At 39.4% G+C, this 20,986-nt stretch overlaps 1 protein-coding gene across 10 annotated transcripts in view; it reads right to left on the bottom strand.

Moving 5' to 3' along the window:
* SGCG (sarcoglycan gamma) overlaps positions 1–20,986 on the bottom strand; it is a 129,283-nt gene that overhangs the window by 3,963 nt on the left and 104,334 nt on the right. For 8 of the 10 annotated variants that reach the window (XM_071804207.1, XM_071804215.1, XM_071804209.1 and 5 more), the window contains one exon: positions 1,367–1,490. In XM_071804207.1, the coding sequence (XP_071660308.1) occupies positions 1,367–1,490 (124 nt within the window). Of the gene's footprint in view, positions 1–1,366; positions 1,491–3,542; positions 9,271–13,336; positions 13,422–20,986 lie in introns of those variants that run through there. The other 2 variants (XM_071804235.1, XM_071804234.1) reach the window with 2 other exon arrangements.

The following is a 20,986-nucleotide window of genomic DNA, read 5'->3' as shown; positions in this document are numbered from 1 at the left end:
GACCTCATGAAGTTCAACAAGACCAAGTGCAAGGACCTGCAAGTGGGTGGGGGCAATCTCCAGTATCAATACAAGCTGTGTGGCGAATGGACTGAAAGCAGCCCTGAGCAGAAGGACTTGGGGATGTTGGCTGATGAGAAGCCTAACAAGAGCTGGCAATGTGCGCTTGCAGCCCAGAAAGCCAACTGTATCCTGGGCAGCATCGAAAGAAGTGTGGCCAGCAGGTCAAGGGAGGTGACCGTCTCTCTCTGCTCCACCCGGAGTGCTGCATCCAGTCCTGGGGCCCCCAACATAAGAGAGACATGGACCTGTTGGGGAGAGTTCAGAGGAGGGCCAAGAAGATGGTCAGAGGGCTGGAGCACCTCTCCTGTGAAGACAGACTGAGAGAGCTGAGGTTGTTGAGCCTGGATAAGAGAAGACCCTGGGGAGACCTGATAGCAGCCTTCAAGTACCTAAAGGGGACCTACAGGAAAGATGGGGAAAGACTTTTTACAAGGGCATATAGTGATAGGGCAAAGGGAAATGGCTTTAAACTGAGAGTAGATTTAGAATAGATATAAGGAAGAAACTCTTTATCATGAAAGTGTTGAGGCACTTGGACGGGTTGCCAAGGAGAACTTGTGGATGCTCCAACCCTGGAAGTGTTCAGGGACAGGTTGGATGGGGCTTTGCGCAACCTGGTCTAGTGGAAGGTGTTCCTGCCCATAGCAGGGAGGTTGGAGCTAAATGATCTCTAAGGACTCTTGTAACCCAAACCATTCTGTGATTCCATGGCAAGAGACAAGGCCCCTGCACGTACACCACAGTGGGGCATGGGTGTTGCTGCTGCCGCTGGACCCAGGTCTGTCCTGGCCTGAGTGCTGAAGCCTTGCAGCCATGCCAGCTGGTTAAGGATGGACATACAAGTTGGTCTGGAGCCCGTCTGTGGAAGAAATGGCTTTGTACAGCCTCGCAGAGGGGATAAACCTTCTGCCTCATGTTGCGTGCTGTTGCTCATGGGGCAGCTCTTAGTGATGTCAGCAGAGCTTCACTCCTTGATTTAGCAGCTCTGGGGCTGAATGTCCACCTCTGGGACAAGGTCCCGCTGGGGTGCCTGGGGATCACTGTGCTACCGGGGAGCTGAGCACTATCAGAGTTTTATTAGAAAGTATTTCTTTAAGCTTATCCAACATTATGTCAGTCGGTAGTATTATTTAATCAGACCCACAAATAAATGTCTTATTACTGGCACCATGAATTTTAATATCCCATCTCCTAAATTCTGAGGAATTAAATTAACGGAACTTGAAAAAAGACTTGAAGTTATTAATTATAATTGGACAGCAAGATCAACCATAGTTATGGAAACAGAAGGGCTTGTACTCACCACACCATCACTGCTGTGAAGTTTGATATCCATCTGTGAAAGAGCTTCAATATTCCCAGCTTGCGCTTTCATATTAATTCCTCGAGGTGCATCCATGCTCAAAGATCGAGTCGGTGATTCCAGCCTGAAAGCAGGAAATCTGACAGTAGCACATTCTCATATGGTCCTTTATTTTAGAAAAATAAGTAAACTTTGAACAAGCACTCGAAGGATCTTGCCTAGATGCAGCTCCTTTTTTCTTCAGGCAGACTTCAAAAAGGAGGTAGCTATTTAAAAACAGCAAAGTTTCCCAAATGAAAAATATAGATGAATTCGTAAAAGAAAGGCAAGGTATTATTTCAGAGATAACTTCATATTATTTCAGTAAAATGGTAATTTATTCTTTAAAACTGAAACCCATTTTTACATTCTTTAGTTTGAATTTATTTTCATTTTTGACATAATAAGTTATTGAAATTAATATAATTAGTGCAGTTTGGAAGTTAAGTTTGGATGTTAATCAACAAGAGTTTTGACACTGTTATCAGTCAGATCAAGATTTCACTCTGTGTATGTTTTTTTAACTAGATAACATTTGAAACTTAAAAACCAATAACTTCATTTGCAATAAAAACTATACAATATAGCAGAAAGTTGCAAACCCTACAGTGCCACAAGATGGCAGGAAGGTACCGTATTAGCTGAGCAATCACCTTGTCAAGTCAGCTGTACAGGATTAATGACTTTTATTTTCCAAAGAGATAAGGCTTTGTTTCTTCAGAATTTTGGTATCATTTCCACGATAAGTAGCAGAGAAATACTAATTAGAAATCATGAGAAGGAAAGAAAAAGCCCAAGCTTAGCAACAAGCTAGTTATTATATTGCTTCTTTTGACCATCACCAAGAACTGCTTCATCTGGAGGTGCTGGGAACACCACAGGATCAGAGTTGATACATACTGGGCTTTGCTCCTCTTTCCTGATGTCACCAGCCTCAATTTTACACTCTCAGCCAAAATTAAACAGGTGAATATTAAGGCTAGAGGAAATCAGCCAGCTGGTGGTCCCACTTTACTTTACATGCATGTTGCCTTCTCCATTCTGTACGTTCACTGGACACATATAAAATAATGTGGGCTCCACCCATAACACAGAATTCAGACATGGGTCCCTGTTCCCAGGTCTGCAAATGCTCTCGAACTGTGTCTTCTGGAAATGCAGGGGTGTGTGTGGGTGTGTGTTTGTACGAGTGTCTGTGCGCACGCTCCCAGCAGGTGCTGTGCTGGCTCCACGTGTGCTCAGCAGCTGCTGCCCTGGGCGAGGGCAGGACTGTGCCCCAGCAGGTCCTTCCCTAGGTACGTGTCACACAGTGAGTCCTGATGCTGACTGCCAATCATGCTAAAGGAATGCAATGATTTCACACACGATCCTGATGTAGCTGTCTAAAGGGTTTCATTTACTCAGACTGCTGCTGTTCTTTCTTTTTTTTCATAGTTACTTGATTAAAACTAGAATTTAAAAGAAGTCAGTTTTCTGCTTGTGGGAAACTTCAGTTGTACCTTGGGAGTTCTGAAGAAGATAAAGCCAGCTGATATCTCAAAACCTAAACCCATGATATATGAGCACAGTCAAGCACAGCCACTGAAGCTTTACTTTTTATCCCCAAATCTGAAAATAACTCAGGCAATATTGGCTTATCACTGCTGACCAGAGGTAACAGGAGATTTCTATCTTGTTTGATCTTCAAAGGTCCCTTCCAATCCAAAACATTCTATGACTCTATGTTTCTATGATCTGCCTCTCCTCAACATCTTCTGGCTTAGTCACCTTTAATTAATTCAAACTCCAGACTGATAACTTAAATGCTAACAATGGGTAACTGCATCATGGTTCCATATTATAGGACTATATCCATAAAATAATTTGATGTCTTATCCCATGACTCTGAGATGGCACAAACTACTGTCATGATCAGGCTGAGTACAAGGGCATGAGTAAGAGCCTGTTGTGCATCAGCCATCTAACATAGTATTAGTAATCTTTATTAAGCAGTGTTTGTGATTTAACAGCTTTTCTATGACTTTTTGCTTTAGATCCTTAGATGTACACTTTTAGGAAACTGGAAGTCAGTTTTTCCTTGAGTGATTTGTATGGGAGGTCTGCTTCATGAGACTATTCTCCAATGCATATTTGTACGCATTATATAATGAAAAATTAATCAAAGTTTGTATTTTCAATATTTAAAGTTTAATACATTTTCATAAGTCAGTGTCAGGGTAGTTGAATACAATTGTTGCCTTGGTTTGTTTTAGCAAAAAGCTATAAACATTGAAAAAAAGTATTTAATCTATGTAAATAATCTATAGGTAGCCATAAATTTTTATTTTTAAGCTCTATTGAATATTACAAGAAGGCAGACTGTGACAGATTTTTGAAGAGCATATCAGACCTGGAGTTTGAAAAGCGGTCAAACATCAGAGAAATATTTCTTAGTTTCTACCAAAATGAATGCTGGCAAGCAGCCTACAGCCTTCGGAAGCATTTACAGATTTATTATATGACTTACATATTATTTAAATTACATGGCAGAATTACATTTGCTATATTAATCACAATCCTGAATTTCTGCTGTTTATACAGGTCCTATTTCTAGATTAACTAAGGGTAGATTTACCTGATTAAGTCACTGGAGCTTCCTGGCAATGGAAAGTGCAGTGAAGCTTAAGCAATGATTTTAAAGCCTTCTGGAGCTATCGTGCGTGAGATTTTAGCAAAGGCAACATGGAGTAACACTAACGATATATTTCTTCACACAGCATTCAAAGGTTCAGTGCCTCAAGTCCAGATGTAATAAAAGGGAAACAGGCACCTAGTGCAGACATGACATGACCGAGTTGAACCTTGACTTTACAGGTCCCTTTTCAGTCCCCACTTGGTCTCAGAAGACAAGTGACTTCCTCAGCCCCTTAGACATTGATCTTAAAGTCACCTAAAATTCTGCAGTGGTCCTGGCCCTGAGGCACTTCCAGTTTGTCACTGGTGGGCAGGTTTGAACTTCTGTATGCTGCAAGGGGGACCTGGGGACCAGAGAACTGTCCTAGCAAAGAGCTGACTGATGGAGAAACTTGCATGAACTCAGGGTGTCCCAGAAAGATATGAATAGAGCACTGCAATTATTAACACTGATGGTGTTTTAAATAGACATTAATAAAGTAAAATGTGCTCTTTTTTCATATCAGCGAACAGATGACAGGAGGAAGTTGCTCTGCACTGTGAATGATTTGGTCAGTCACAAAGACGACACATGACTGTGTGCAGATAATGGCTGATAAGAAAGTTTCAAGATCTATTCCCTAGGCAATAAAACGAGAAAGACAGTAGGTTGGGCAGAGCAAAATGTTGATGTGCATCCCTCAAAAGTCTTTGCAAAATAAGAATTCAATTTGCTTCCAAATGCTGGAGGGCGCATGGACACTCAGAGGACAGAAGTTGATGTCTTAGAGTTTTTGGTCCTTTTTTAGTATTTGTTTGAATTCAGGCAGTAGACTAATGAGGAACTCTATGGTTGTCACTTTTATATAATATTTTTAAATTACAGGCATATAAATTACGTTTAACAGAATGGAGTGAGGATCTTTATCATCTAGAGGAATTAATCTTTGTAATGTGCTTTCCTAAATGAGACATCTGTCACAGCCTGTATCTCATTTGGGAAGATGGATTCTGTACTTCGGTAGCTTTTAGGTACTGTGCAAGTGGTGTGGGGCAAGAGGAATTGATTGGGACAGCACAATATTTGATATGAAGAACCTGACAACCCCATTATATGTGTTCTGAGGAGCACTCTGGACAAGTTGTTGCCTGAATGCAAAGACTGGACACCCAGAAAAGCTGGAGCATCTTAGGTATTCTCCAGGAGAGCACAGCTTTCAGGTTAATTTAATCCAAATATAATCCAGTTCATGCGTCTCAAACACTTCCACAATGAGAAAAAATATTTGATGAGCTCAGGCAGTTGGGAGATTTCCCTCAAAAGCGTATTCCTAATTTTAAATTAAAACACTCATGTAGCCATATCCATGGAACATGAAGCAATGGAAACCATACCTCGGTCAACTCGCAGAGTAGGTGCTTTGCCTTTCCCTCCTCCACCCTGATCCCTTCAGCCACCTGGAGGTTTGTTGGCAAAGTGCAGGGAAACCACCTGAGCTAATGAAGGGCAGGGAGGGGTGAGGGAGTAAGTGGTCCCCCCTCCAGAGCAATTTCATAGCTCTGTCATCTGCTGGATATTGGTCCATTACAACTAAAGCAAATGATCAGAAGGAAGATAATATTTTTATTGGTGTCTTCTTCCTTGTTGGTAAGATAGTTCCAGAAGTTGACTATACTGTCTTGGACGGCTGCCAAAGAAATCTGGTACTGAAGTGTGCAGAATAGTTTATGAAGGATTGTGTGAAAGTCTTCTGAGGGAATATGGACAGCATCCCGGCTCTGGATCTGAAACTGTCCCAACAACCTACAACAGGGGTGTCAAACCCATTTTCACATCAGCCTTGTGGTTGCTTTCAAAGGGCCAAATGAAATTTTAGGACTGTACAAATGTAACTACTCTTAGTTTGACACCCCTGACCTATAAGCCTGGAGATTCCCACCCTCTCCTATAGGCATGTTGCTAGCTTGTGAAGACACCAGGTCACCAGCAACTGCTCAGCTGGCCATGTTTAGGAGGATGTGAGAGGAGTGATAACCTGCTATGGTTGTGGTAAAGAAGCAGCTGAGTTGAACCCTGACTTTGAATGTCCCTTCTGAGCTGGTGCATGCTGCGGGAATATCGATTTCTTCTTTCATCCTGTCCTGGCAGGAGATGGAAGAGTACCTTGCTGATATTATAAGTACCACAATTATAAGTACCACTAAAACCTGTTTTTAGTACTGCAGAAAGAGTACCACAGTCTTACAGAGCCCAAGTTTCCTGCTCCAGTGTAACACAGTTTGACTCTTAGAGCAGGACAGAGGAACCAGCTTGCTCTTGTGAATTTGGGGTACAGTTTATTCCTTCCTTCTGGTCACTTCTTATCCTTTCCATTTTATGAGTCAGCATCTCTCCTTAATTCAATGGGGACAGAATTCCTGGGTATGACTTTAGACTGAAGTTCCCCAAATGTATGCACTCCTCCCAGCACCTACCCGAGGAAGACCAGGGTTACTGTAAGTCGACTGGACAGACAGATGGACACTGCCTCTGAAATTGTGGTGCACCCCACTGGGGTGGCCACACATATATACAGTTGTTTGGGTTTTTTTTTGTTTTGTTTCCCCCGCCCCGCCTTCCTTTTGGTTAAAATAGCCTGACTAACCTTACCATACTGAGAAGATTTTATGAAATGTAAACATGGCACTAAAGTTTTAAAGGCATGGTACAGAATTTAGCAGTGTATAGTGTATTAAGTTAAATGTGTTCTTATATCAGTAAAAGAGAAACACCTAGGGCCCTTGTACGCAGGAGAAAATAAAATGCCAAATATACTAGACTTGATTTATTTTACCTTATAGCAGATTATTTCACAGCAGTAAGTTTGTTTAGGTCATTAACAAGATATTTGTCTGGTGTCCACCTACATGGTGGGATTTTTGTGTGAAGCCCTCTTAAGCAATGAAATATCATGAGATGAGTCCAGATGGAACCTAAATGCTGGCTAGTTCAGAATGCCTTTTCATTAAAAGTTTTTCACAAAGCTCGCTAGTATTGATTTTTATGAGAGTTCATAAAATATACTAATCCATCACTTCCACTTCTCTAATACACTCAATCTTCCTCCCATAGTGCTTTAGTATAATTAAAATAAATGGATCCATGCAAAAGGGTCAAATAAACATCTATATTAAGGTTTGATTTAAGAACAAAGTCATATGAGGGGGCAGAAGATGGTGACAGATCCCATGCCCCTTTCTGTCATTCAGTATTTGTAGAATTGAAGATACTGCTTCAAACTTTTTCCTAAGCATTGGCGTGGGACCATGCATGGGAAATACACTATTAAATACTGAAGAATGTGAAGAAAAAAGAGGAGATTTAGAAAATGTAATTCAGAAGAGCTGGAATAACGGTACAGGCTTCACTAGTGTGTTTTTGCATATTGTTCTTATTTCCCTTGAACTTCCGTGAAGATGCTAAAATCAAACCTGATTACCCTATAAAGACGTCTCCTACTCTTGTTTTTTGAGTGGGCTGTTAGACCCACCTCTCAGTAAACAATCTGCATGGCTTCCCACAGTTAGAAAACGTTTAAAGAAAATGAAGTGGTTTGACTAATCTGTTCCGGGGTGAAATAAAGGCACTACAGTGAGCCTGCATTCCTGTGAAAGCACACACCATGCAGTTCTCCTTGTGCACATGTACTTTCAAGACTAGGCTCACCTTTTTCTGAGATTATGAATATATGGAACTTTTCTGTCCTACTTTATTTGCTTGAGAGAAATGTGAAGAGTCAGAAGAGCAATGGTGACAGGCCTTATCACAGTCCATGAAGATGAGTTCTGAGGCTGCATAGGAGAGAAGCTGTGAAAATGGGGCACAGAGCATCAGATGCTGTCGGCACATAACCAAACCAGCTTTTTCACATTGTTAAGTATGGAAGAAACCCTCATATGCCTTTGGCGTGCAGAAAAGAGCCCTGTCATGAACACCTGTCCTTGAGTTCAAGTCTGACTCGAAAGGTGAAAGGGGAACAGAAAGGAAATTAGGTAGTGTTTGGAGGTCATGGAGCAGAGAAGGAATAGAAAAGGTAAGAAATGAAGGGAAAAAAAAGAAAAAGAGGGAAAAAAGGGGGCAAAGGAGAATCTTTAACTTGTCAAGAAACTAATTTCTTGAAAGTCAAAAAGCAACCTAGAGGATTCTGTGGGCTTAATTGGCCTTGGCTCTCTGTAGGTGTTTGCTTTCAGCTCTGCTCTTTGAATGCATGTTAACCTTTAAAAGGCAATAGGAGCATATTGGCTTTTCGATTAGTCTAAAAGCAGTCTAATTCACTGGCAATGAGGCCAGACATTGCAAGGGAGTAAACCATAGCCAGAGCATGCCCTAGGTACACAGGAAGAAGAGATTGTCAGCATTTATTTACGGTCCAATATACAGAACTTCAAACCATATTCTTTCTTTATGAGGAAGCTGATTCTTGTTGACATGATCTGAGCAGAAGTAAGCTGGAGCTGTGGAGGTGAATAGTGAGCAGCAGGCATGCACAAATGCCGGCTGCCGGTTCCCACCAATATTCAATTCACTTATCTCCCAGTAGCCCACTGTTCTGAGGTCAGGCAAGTGGGGAGGGTGATCAGGGTGGGAGAAGAACACGATTACCCAGAGCTACGGATGTTGGTGTTCTGCCTTGTGGCTTTTGGTTATTTGCCAGCAGGTCCAAAGGCAAACAAGGCCAAAACAACAGGACTGAGATCTCAGCCTCAGTATATGCCTCATTTCTGGTTTGGTTTGTAAAATTATTCTATTTGGAATGGTTCCTAAAATTACATCTTCTTGCAAACAGGAAAGATGAGTTTTGCAGCCTGTTACAACAACCATGTATATCTTAAGGACGTGGAAGCATTAATATTCAACAGTAAACTTTGATAGCTCTTACTGAATGCCCCAAAATACAAAATACTAATGACTCATTAAAGCTTCTGCCCTGATTAGCTTCTGCACAGTAATGGAAACACAGCAGTTACTTAGTCGAGCCTTGGCACAACATTCTGATTTGACATAACTAATGTAAATCTTTCAAATGCTGATTTTTCTTTCTAAAATTTCCCATTTTGCATGACACATATTGAATTTCTTCATTTAAATGTGGAATAATTGCTTCCTACCTGGATGATGCTGTCTTCCATATTTCTTCCTTTCACTTTGATACTCTGAGCTTCACTGAGTTAAACTAAATGAAGTATAATGAAAAAAATTTGACTGAAAACCAGCATCCATTTTCCTCTATCAAGTCTATTAGTTGGTCAATGGTTATACTACACCATCCCGATTTTTGCAGCTTAGTTCAAAGAAACCATTTTCCAAAGGTTATTGCTCCTTGGAGTTGCCTGCACTAGGATGCATGTTCTGTTTCAGTAAGACTAATGTCAATATCTACAGCTCCCTTATACTAAATCCCATGTTAGTCTATTATTTACATCACAATAAAATGTAATATGCAAAACAGTACACAGTACACAATTTGAATAACAATTACTTAAAAGGAAAAAAAAGAACTTTTTATGCAGTTTCTTCCAAGTGCATCTGGCTATGTCACTGCAGACAAATTCATAGGAAAACTTAAAATAGCACAAAATAGAGCTTAATTTTAGAATTGTACTTAAGTATGCTAAAGCTAATACCTCTCCAGAATACAGTTACTGTTGCAGAAATGAAAAAGCAGATCACTGGCATCTTTTGAAATACAGAAAAGTTGTCTGATAATATCAGGAGAGAATGAATATGGTAAAATTTAATTCAGAGAAACATACTACAAGGGTGTCTGTTTAAAAGCAAGTGCACATACACAGGAACTGCATTAAACAAAACTTATTTGGCTGGAATGAAGCAGCTGTACATAAAGCAACTCCTTTCTCTAGTAATTATGAAGCTTCAGTGGCACCACATTGCAATTTAGGGGTGATAAAATAATCGAGCAATTTGTTGTAATTTGATTTTAAAAGTAACTTCTTTCTTGACTCTCTTCTGCGTTCTGCTTAAATGAGTTAATGAAAAAGTAATTTTGGAAGGTCTATCATTTTGTCTGCAATCACTAAGGAAAGTCTCAAGATGTGCTGGGCTTTGCTGGCAGTTTGTAACCTCTCTGGCCTCTAAAAAGAAGACACAAATACATATTGTAATGCACTGAAACATCCCATATACTTCAATAACAGGAGAGCTACTCTGAAATAATTACACAAGTATGCGAGGTTCTGCTTTTTCTGGTAGCCTTCTTTCTTGGGACAATAATATACATATGTTGACAGTTCTAATGTGCAAAGCACTAGCAGTTGCTACAAGAGGGCTACTAATAGCAGGACAGGACTTTTGTATGGCATGTATAATATTGCTGTAGGAGTCTTTAAAAATAATTTTGGAAAATAATAAGATTAAATAGATTATTTTTGTCTGATATCAACAAGGCATAAAGTTTTAATAGTGTATTGCTACTGAGCTTAAAAAACAAACTCTCAAATCTATGACAGATTTTATATGATCAAGGAAAAAAATGTCTTCTAAAAAGCTGCTGTTACTTTTATAGCTAGAATTTCTAGAGGGCACAAAGTTTATTAGTTTCCCCTCCCAGATGTCTGTGTCAGTAAGGACTAGGAGCACTTCATTACTCAACCACTTCAGGGCTGAGTTCTCAGCTCTGTAGGGGAATAAAAGACCATTGCACCCCTTTCATGTTTCCCTTTCCACCAACTCTCAGGAAGGAGCTGTACACGACACATATATACAGATATACATGACACAGCTGGGTTTATTGTGCTGGGCTGAAATGAAGGGGAGCCACAGTGAAATGACAAAATCCCATTGATAGCAATGGCATCGATACTTCATGAAGAGCCATGTGGGGGATGGAATTGAGAAATCAAGAATTCAGATCAGAAAAAATCACTAGGCTCAACTAAGCATAGCTCACCTATAGGGAATGCATTTTCTAAAGCTAAAATAATCTTTTAATGACCTCATAGAATCTTGAGCTGCTGCAGTAATGGATTCTTAGACCATGTGTTTTACATTAAACACAAATTAAATCAGAATTAATCAGGTTTTGTGGATAAATTCACTTGTCCATAGATACATTTATCCATACAGTCAAGTCCATTACTTGCTCTAGTGTTGAATCACAGTCCTAAATTTAAAGACTTGCAACATCACAGAGTCATAGAATCATAGCATAGTTTTGGCTGGAAGGGATCATCAAACATTATTTAGTCCAACTCCCCTGCAATAAGCAGGAACATCTTCAAATAGATCAGGTTGCTTAGAGCCCCATCCAACCTGAAGGGGCCTCTGAGCTGAAGGACCCTAGAAACCAAAATGGATTGTGTTCCTGTAATGACTACTTTGTTAAGAAATCCATGGGAGGCTGACACACAAGTATTAAGATTACTATGGAAAATAAGTCTGAATTTGCTGCAGAAGATCTGCAGAAGGTTTTGAAGAAAGAAGAGATTCAGCAAATTGATAGCAATGAAAACATTAAGACTGCTTTTTAAATTCTCCATGTCTTTAGAGAGTATAAGATGACTATGGATTTTTACCAACTCAGAAAGAAAAGACACATCTTTTAGGTAAATACGATGGTGTTATGATTTTCCTGAAAAGACAAAGTTCTAGCATGGCCAGGACCTCCAAGCTATTTATTACCCTGGAAGGACGCATTATCTCATGCCTGATATCAAACAAGACCCAGTAATTGGCAGCATTTGATAATCCTAGGTACAAGGTTATATAAATTATGACTAATGATTTAGATGAATTTATGGAATATAGGGTTACAAGTAGAAAAGCTTTACTCTGGGATTTGATCATTTCCCAGCACAGTGCATGGCTTTGTTTCTTATGATGAATTTTTGTTTCTTCAGAGCTTAAGCAAACACGGCATAGTCGATAAGTGCGTGATTCCTCTTAACAAATGTAAATGCCTATAGAAAGGAGTGTAGGTGGTCCCCTGTGCATCCTTCAGAATGAATGGAGAGAAACAGGCACTACTAGGACATAATTAATCTGATCTATTTCAATTGTTTCTGTTAGGATAACGTGTAACGTGCTCTAACAGTACCTGTTGCCTTCCACCAAAATGGTGGGATCTGATGAAGATAGGTACGCTCTAGATGTCTAAATGAGTTGAATTAATTACACCTAAACTCTTTGCCCGAGCAGTTGTAAGCACCTAGGGCCATGCTCCAGGTATATTAGTGTCGCTGAAAAAAAAATGCATCTCTGTGGGGAGATTGTGGGAGGACGCCTTCCTACTTCAGTGAATGAATGGTGAATCAGTGCCTCTGCTTGCAGAGGGAAGGGAATTCTAAATCTGGATGAGCATCTGAGATGCATCTCTGTATTCTGGGTACAAGGAAGTCCTCTGGGTTTGGACTCTGCTGTGTGAATGCAGCCTGAATATGGAAGAGCTGAAAGGTAACCAGAAGTGTGTGCTGAATTCTCAGTGGAATTGCATGCAAGAATAATAAATAAATCACTTAGGATCAGCTAAAGTGGTAGGCAGATACAGATGAGGTTTTTTGTTTGTATGTTTGGTTTTGTTTTTTTAACCCTAATCCATATGTATAAGTGTGGTTGATTTTTAAACAAATAAGTCTATTTTTTAATATTATCTTTTCTTATGCTAAAAATGATCAAGGATAAAGGGCAGATCCCTGAGGCACTCCATTGCTTCTGGATGGCATTCTCAACTGTTGGGAGTATTTGCTGTTCTTGAAGATATCAGCTGGTATGTTCTTCAGCATATTTTCCTTTCCTTTAATTTAAACAAAAAAAAAAAAAAAAACTCATCATGGTTTTATGACTTGAAATAGTCTGTGTTCCAAATTTGTTCCGTATTTATGTTCTAAATCTGAAATGAGTGGCAACAGATGATTCCAGTAAAGTTCAGTTATGAGATTCTGGATTCAAGGGAATTGTTCAGCGTAAGCACGGCAGACACTGACACTGCTTATGGCGCAGGGGGTGATCTCTGTGCACAAGCACAATTAAAAAAGCAGATTTGAATAACAGATGTTTCCAGTTCCCAAGGTTTTAGTTAACAGAACTTATTTTATGTAAGCAATATAAAAGAAACGTTCAAAGTTCTAGGACAAATACACTTACATGTTCCCTTAAAAAGAAAATAAAACAGTGCCTAGTTTTAATAGTACTTTGAAAAGACTATAAAAGCAATTTAAACCAACATTTATAACCTATTCAAAAACACAGTAGATGTGCTTATTACAGTGTAGTTATTTGTTTACCTGTTCTCCATCCATCTTAAATATTAAGGTGTTTCTGCCTGTTTGTCCACTGTCACTCAATGCAGAGTTGTTAAAGGAATGAAGACTAAAGATCAGAACAAAGATATGATTAAAATAGAAGCTTCTCTCAAGACTGACAGTTGTGATAAAGAGTGGCGAGCAAAGCTAATTCAAAAGAGGTCTCTGTGATGACCTCGATTTTATGATGTGCTGACTCTCCAGGTAATTAAAAATGGCGAAGGCCCCAGTGAATGTGATTGAATCTGGCACATCACAGGTGTTTCCAGCATGGCTATCTTTTTCACATGACTTTAATTATATTATAAAACAACTTATTATAAAATTTTACTCTTATAAAATAACACTTTTTGCACCACTGTTGTAAAAATCTGGTTAGTGTTTTCATTATGAGTCTTTATTTTCATAAAATTATCTTCCAGGTTGAAATTTGCCATGCATTTCTTTTATATACCTCAACCACATTTTACTTTCATATGCAGAAGCATAGAAATATTTCAAGTAAATGGAATTCTTCAGTAAGTGTTGCTCATAGTGTCAACTTGTTCTGCATGAAAAGAAACACTCAGGTGAAGAGGGCTTTGCTGACAAGCAGGTCCTACCCTTCCCCTCTTTCGATTATTAGTACAATGGCTGAATGTGCCCAACTCCCATCAGTTTACACACAACTGAAGTATCACGACTGCACACACAGGCTGAGGGAGAGTGGAAATAGTGTGAGTAGTGATTGTGCACATGTACAATATACCCTGGAAGAACTACTGTTGTTAGGAAATGCCTCCCTTGCTTCCTCCACTGTTTGCCACACGCACATCCCTATGGTGGGTGACTCCTGCTTCATGCCTCCTCCACAGCTCTCTTGATATATGTGCAGACAGGCATGTAGGTGAAAGATAATGCAAAAGATGCTCTACCCAACTCAACATTTCGTTTTAGACCAATGACAGGACAATCACAGACTCACAAATAGAGCTCCAGGTGGTCATCTGCAAGGTGTCTATAACTGCGACAGTCATTAATGAAGTTTTCACGGTAGCTTGCGCTCCGGTGCAGTATGCTATAATCACTGATGACAAGTTCACTTTAGTAATCTCACTGAGCAGTCTGACATTGTCAGGTACCTAGTTGAACAGTGTAGGCATAGAAATCATTACACTTTTGCACTACTGATATAAGCAACTACGGAAAACAGGTAAATGGTTTCGTCCTGTACAAGTGGCAGAAACAACTATTGATTTTAATGTGTTAAGTGAAATCTCTGAAAAACTGAGGCTTTACACAGAATCACAGAATGGTTGAGGTTGGAAGGGACCTCTGGAGATCATCTAGTCCAACCCATCTGCTAAAGCAGGTTCACCCAGAGCAGATCGCACAGGAACGTGTCCAGGCAGGTTTTGAACATCTCCAGAGAAGGAGACTCCACAACCTCCCTGGGCAGCTTGTTCCAGTGCTCTGCCACCCTCAAAGTAAAGAAGCTTCTCCTCATACTCAGACAGAACCTCCTGTGCTTCAGTCTGTGTTCGGTGCCTCTCATCCTATTGTTGGGCACCACTGAAAGGAGTCTGGTCCCATCCTCTTGACATCCACCCTTGTGACATTTATAAACATTGATGAGATCCCCTCTCAGGCTTCTCTCCTCCAGGCTGAACAGACCCAGCTCTCAGTCTCTCTTCATAAGAAAGGTGCTCTAGGCCCCTAATCATCTTTAGGAAGACCATCAGCCACCTGTCTGGCTTAAGGGAAGGTCAATGATGGCAGTGGGCAGAAACCTGTCATGCGTTTTCAGGGAGACCTTACCTGGCAAAAGGGCCACTAACACTGGTGCACGGATTTCTTCTCCTCCTGTTACTGAAGTGTATTTCAATCTCTCACTGGTTTCAGAGGCCAGCAGTCTTTTGACACAGGAAAGGTGCTGCAGGTGCTCAGGAGAGCAGGTCTGACTGCCAACACATCTGACTGCCAACATAGGCTCACCGGGAGACCTGAGACTCTGTTCCCACTGGTCACCTAATGTCCCTCCTACCTCAGGAGGGAAACATCATCTGTGAGAGCTGGGCAGAGTTCCTCTGCAGACTTAGAATCACAGAAGGGAGGATGATCTAAGTGGCAGAGGTGAGCCTGTATTCTAAGGTCATATGGTCCATCCATACAATGACATATAAGCCCTGCAGCTGAAGCACTGTAGTTTGCAAACTCAATTGCAATGAACAAGATTTTGTAAGAACATGAGTGCACACGAATAGCTAGTAACACAAGACAGACAAAACAGATCATATTTGGAAAATACTTTTCACTTTAAGATTAGTATTTTCAAAAAAAATCACTGCTTAAAAGATTACTAGATGTGAAGTATTACCCAATTCTTTGCTAATAAGGTATTTTTAAATATCTGAGTCAGCAGCGTTTCTGAAACGTTGATAAACATGATGTCCCGTACCACATTCAATCCTTTTAATCTATGTCTTTTCATAGATTGAGTCCATAGGATGACTGGAAATATATTTTTTAAGCTGGCAAAAGAAGTATTTGATCATGTTCTTAGTTAACCTGAATGCAGTAAAGTATGTGAATGAAAATTTATACCTAGCAAATTCATGCCAGGGCTTATAAAATTACATTTCAGTAGAAACATCTCACTAGTCAGGGAGCAGAGATGCTTTACTGTCTTGGTTTTAGCTGGGGTAGAATTCGTTTTCTTCCTACTACCTGGTACAGTGCTGTGTTTTAGATTTAGAATGAGAATAAAGTTGATAATGATGTTTTAGTTGTTGCTAAGTAGGCAAGGACTTTTCAGCTTTTCACGCTGTGCGAGGTGCGCAAGAAGCTGGGAGGGAGCACAGCCAGGGCAGCTGACCCAAACTGTCCAAAGGGATATCCCATACCATATCATGTCATGCTCAGTATGTATTTTTGGGAAGAAGAAGGAAGAGGAGGACGTTTGGAGTGATGGCGTTTGTCTTCCCATTATGTGTGACGGAGCCCTGCTGTCCTGGAGATGCCTGCCCATGCAAAGGAGTGAATGAATTCTTTGTTTTGCTTTGCTTGTGTGCGCAACTTTTGCTTTACCTATTAAACCGCCTTTATCTCAACCCACAAATTTTCTCACCTTTACTTTTCTGTTCTTTCCCCCCATCCCATCTGGGAGGAATAAGCGAGTGGCTGTGTGGGGCTTAGTTGCCGGCTGGAGTTAAACCACGACATTTACAAATACTGACTCATAACTGCAGACTCAGTTTTCTGTTACAAAATTCATTCTCTCCTGACTGACTGGGCTTTCTATTTGCATAACGAATGCAAATAAAAATCACTGTATTTCAATTAGTCAGATGGTATTTTTAGGCAATTAGCATGTAAGCATTAGTATTACAAACATGATTAAGCAATGATTTAGCAAATGTTTTTACCCTGGTTGGCTTCTATACATTTCTTTCTAGCTTTCCTTAATAATTTTTATTCGTATGCTCATAAAACCCCACAACTTCAGTTTCCAGCCTTTCTCTCTGTCTTATTATGCAGTTTACCCTAGCAAATCTATACTTTGAGGGCAAAAGGAAATCGTATTATGAATGGGGAATGGAAAGGATAAAAGTAAAGCTTAGTAAAGAGAAGCAGAAGCCGTAAGAAAAGTGGAGCTATTGGATGCCACAGAAGCAAAAACTAAGTGAGACATATTAATTTTCAATATACAGATAGGAAGCTCTACCAGCAAGTAATCAGTACAGCAATTTACTTTAACCAAATATCTAGAAGGCGTATAATAATGCTGTCAAACTAATAATATTCTATAACACAGAGTTCACAAGCTAGCAATAATATATTTTAATGCTTTTCAGTGTTGGACATAGGTATTGCATTAAAATATGAAGCAATGCTTCTTAAATGATATATTTAAAGTTTTGGTCAATGACAGTATTACACATTTGTTTAAAATAGGTCTATTTTCCTATGAAATACTGAAATATTTTCAAAATATACCCATAAGCTGTTACATGAGAGTATTTTATATATATTCACAATCATAGTCTGACAAATGTTGACTGTCTGGAACATCATTCCTGCTATGGTGCTTTGCAAATGCAAAAAGGATGAAATGATGTGGGTCACTTTTAAACCTGGATGTAAACTCTCAGTTGAACTGGCAAAATACCATGAACTGACTGTACTAAAAGTGATTGCCCATGGGATTTGTGCTCAGAAGGTAGAGTTGCTGGCTGTCAGATATCCATTTATGGCAAATATAAGAACAAAGCTAGCACAAATCTATGAGCATTTTATTAATTACACACAGTACACAGATCGTTAATATGTAGAAAGATGTCACTTTTGTAAGCACATTTCCTTTAGTTTGGGAAATTCAAGTCCTCAGTTCAAAAATGTTGAGATTTACACAGGTTTGCTCACCCATTGCTTTCCCTTAGAAAACCTCAAAATGTGTAGATCACAAGAAGCGAACAATATCAAAATGACAAAACTATGTATGAGTTACATGTTATTAAAGAATATGAAATATAGATGAATAGAATAATATGCTAGATCATATTCTAAACTGCTATAAATTATTAGAAAAATATGTTACAATCAGACTGGAAAAATGTCTAAACTGAGACACTAATTTTTCCACAAAGAGATAATTGAGGATAAAAGGGTGTATGTACTGGCCTGAAACTCTGGGTAATATCAGAAGTACCTAACATGGAACCTGGGGAGAAGCTGTTTTTTAGGGAATCGCTAAAAATTACTACAGCAGCTAGTTCCACTAATTGTTGTTATACATTTCCCACTTACATTTTGGGTCACAAGTTACAAGTCTGAATATGGGCTTCTATAATACTGTTTAAATTCCTTCTTTTGGAAAGCAAGGTATCTGGTTTCCATTAAAACTCTGCTGTGATCCAGTTAGAATTGTCAGCTAAAGTTCATGAAAACGCCCAGAAGATCTGATTGAGGCAAGTTCTCAACATGCCAAATACACATCAACGCACAAGGGCTGTGGCCACTTTCATGGAAAACCATGGAAGAGGTAACACTTTCCGTATTTGTATAATATTCTAATTAATATATAAAATATACATTATAATATATATAGTGTTATATTACATGTAATACAATCCTATTGATTTTGATATTCAGCAAGGAATTATGAAGCATCAGTTCAATTTCTTCCTCATCTTGAGGGGGATGAAACCTGTATCCATTACCTGTGTTTACGAGACTACAAACCAGCTTGGAGGGAATAAAGAGCTGGATTATGGCCATCACTGGGCTGACTGTCAGTCTTTGCAGAACCAAGTAATATGTCAAGAAACAGAGCAAATAAGGAGTAGGTATCCTAGTTGTCAGGACATTCATCTGGTTCTTTTTCCAGAACTACTTTTGAAATCATAACTGCAAACCCCTGGTCTCCTTCTGTTCTTGTATGAATGCCCTGAACACAAGATTAACTTGTGCTTCCTCTTGCTTGCTCTCTGGTGGTCCCATGACCACACAGAAGAACAGGTTCAGCCAAAGGAAAGGAGAAATGTCCCAAGAGATAGGCGCTTGCTGTCAAAGAAGTGCTCCTGCACCTGGCCACTGTGTAACCACTTGACTATACCAGGCAACTGAATTGCACAGAGAAGTACGAGTCCAGACATATTTCTGTTCTCACTAATTACAGGTGGCTCATTTTAACCAGGTACATCCTCAGTGGTGTTTGTCTCAGAAGGATACTTCCTGGATATACCCAAATCTGCACATTGACGGTAACTATGCCACTGAGATGTTTGTTGGATGTTTCTTACATGTAAGATCCTGTTTTTAGGTCTCCACTACACCCTAAAGTCTTAAGAAATTTTTTAAGTGGAAACTAGGCATCTTATACGGAGACAGGAACTCCAGGAAAGGAATTCAAAAGTAGGCAATGTTATTTTAAACCCAGGAACGCTTCAATTTTGAAATGTAGATTTTGTTATTATAATTCTTCCTGCCAGTTGGAAGTGCAAGCACATCTCTGCTTCTTTACGGGAGAGTCATGAATTCAATCTATTAGACAGAAAAGGACTCTATATATTTCCTTGAAATTATGGGATGAAAAGAAAGTTACTGACCACAATGTAATTGCATTGCTCTGTCTCCATTACTTTGCTATAAAAAGATACGTTCTAACACACTTTCTCTTTGTTTCCGGAAAAGTCATCTATCTTGAAATTTGGCATTTGGACAGGAAAGCCAGCAGAATGTGTAATTTAGCAGGCCATTTGTGTCAGCTTTGTTTGCGATCCTGCCCTAAATCTGAATGACGGAGAATGAATGTGGCCTCCGTTCATATGACAGAAGTTGAAAAGTTATGAACATTAACAGTTTTCTAGTCAGCTCCTTGAAACATGCAACTACATTTCTATTGGATGGGTTTTCTTGAAGTGATATTCCCTATATTTAATGCTGCAGACCATGGCACCTGTTATCATATTCACCCAGTATCACATATTCACCCAGCACACCACATTCCCATGGCACAGCAAAACCACTGAAGTAAAAATAGAATAAAAAATAGCAGAAGATTGACAGATGGAGAAAATGTGAAGATAAGGCTTGATGTGAGCAAATAAGTTCTATTACCTATAACTTGATATTACCTTAATCTGGAAAGGAAGCATTTTCAAATTTAAAATAGAAAAGTAATACCTAAAATAGCATTTAAGATTTTCATATTGAAGTGCTTTTCAGTAGGTAGCTTCCTGTACTTAACAGTGTGGAATGAAAGAGAATATTTATAAAGCATTACAAAATTGCCATTCATTGGTAAACTTGTCTCAGCCCCTTCACAACAGAATGCATGGATTTTGTTTGCACTGACGTTTAAGGTTACCCTTGAAAATAACCTTTTTCCAGCATGTAAATTGCTCATCTCTGTCTACATCTTAACTTAGCATCTGCAATGCAGACAGCGCATTAGCTTCTCGATCCTCCTCAGAAATCCTCCATGCAATCATTGCCATCTCCGCTTTCAGACTTGACACTGATTACAGGTGGTAAAGATGGGGAAAAAAAAAGAAAAAATAAAAAGGAATGAGGCATTTTGAACTGCTCTGGGTGAGCATCAGTTCTTGAGGGCCAGCTGGGACATGAGTGAGTGCTGCATTCATTGCACAGCCTCATGTCCTGATATTTAGCATTTTTCTTTGGGTGAAGCCGATTTGGTTTCTAGTGCAGCTGTTCAGCAGCTCTGGATTTATGTCAGATATTAATGTCAGTCGCAAGTGTTAGTGTTGATGTGGCCATGTAGCTACTTTCCTGACATAATAATTACTAGCATAACTTCTGTATATTCTGGAAGAATCTGTACTTGCCACTATTTTAGGTTAACTGAAGACAAAACTGAGTGGAATTTTAACTATTACACTCAAACTCTGCTAACACATACCAACATTCTAGATCAAAATGTGCTTATAGTTGACAGGGTAAAAATCATAAAGAGCTAAGCCATGAAGTAAACTCATCCGTGCAGGAGAACTTTACAAACACTTTGAATTAATCTCAAGGGTTTCCTTCAAACGATATCCTATTTCAAAAACAGATGAAAAATTTATAATAACAATAGTTTTATGTAATCTGAAACAGTGTAATTATTTTTAAACAAAATGCAGATAAGAA

Source organism: Patagioenas fasciata, chromosome 1 (genome assembly GCF_037038585.1).
Source record: "Patagioenas fasciata isolate bPatFas1 chromosome 1, bPatFas1.hap1, whole genome shotgun sequence".
Lineage (NCBI taxonomy): Eukaryota > Metazoa > Chordata > Aves > Columbiformes > Columbidae > Patagioenas > Patagioenas fasciata.
The sequence above is the reverse complement of the archived record's forward strand: the minus strand, read 5'-3'. Positions and strand labels throughout refer to the sequence as shown.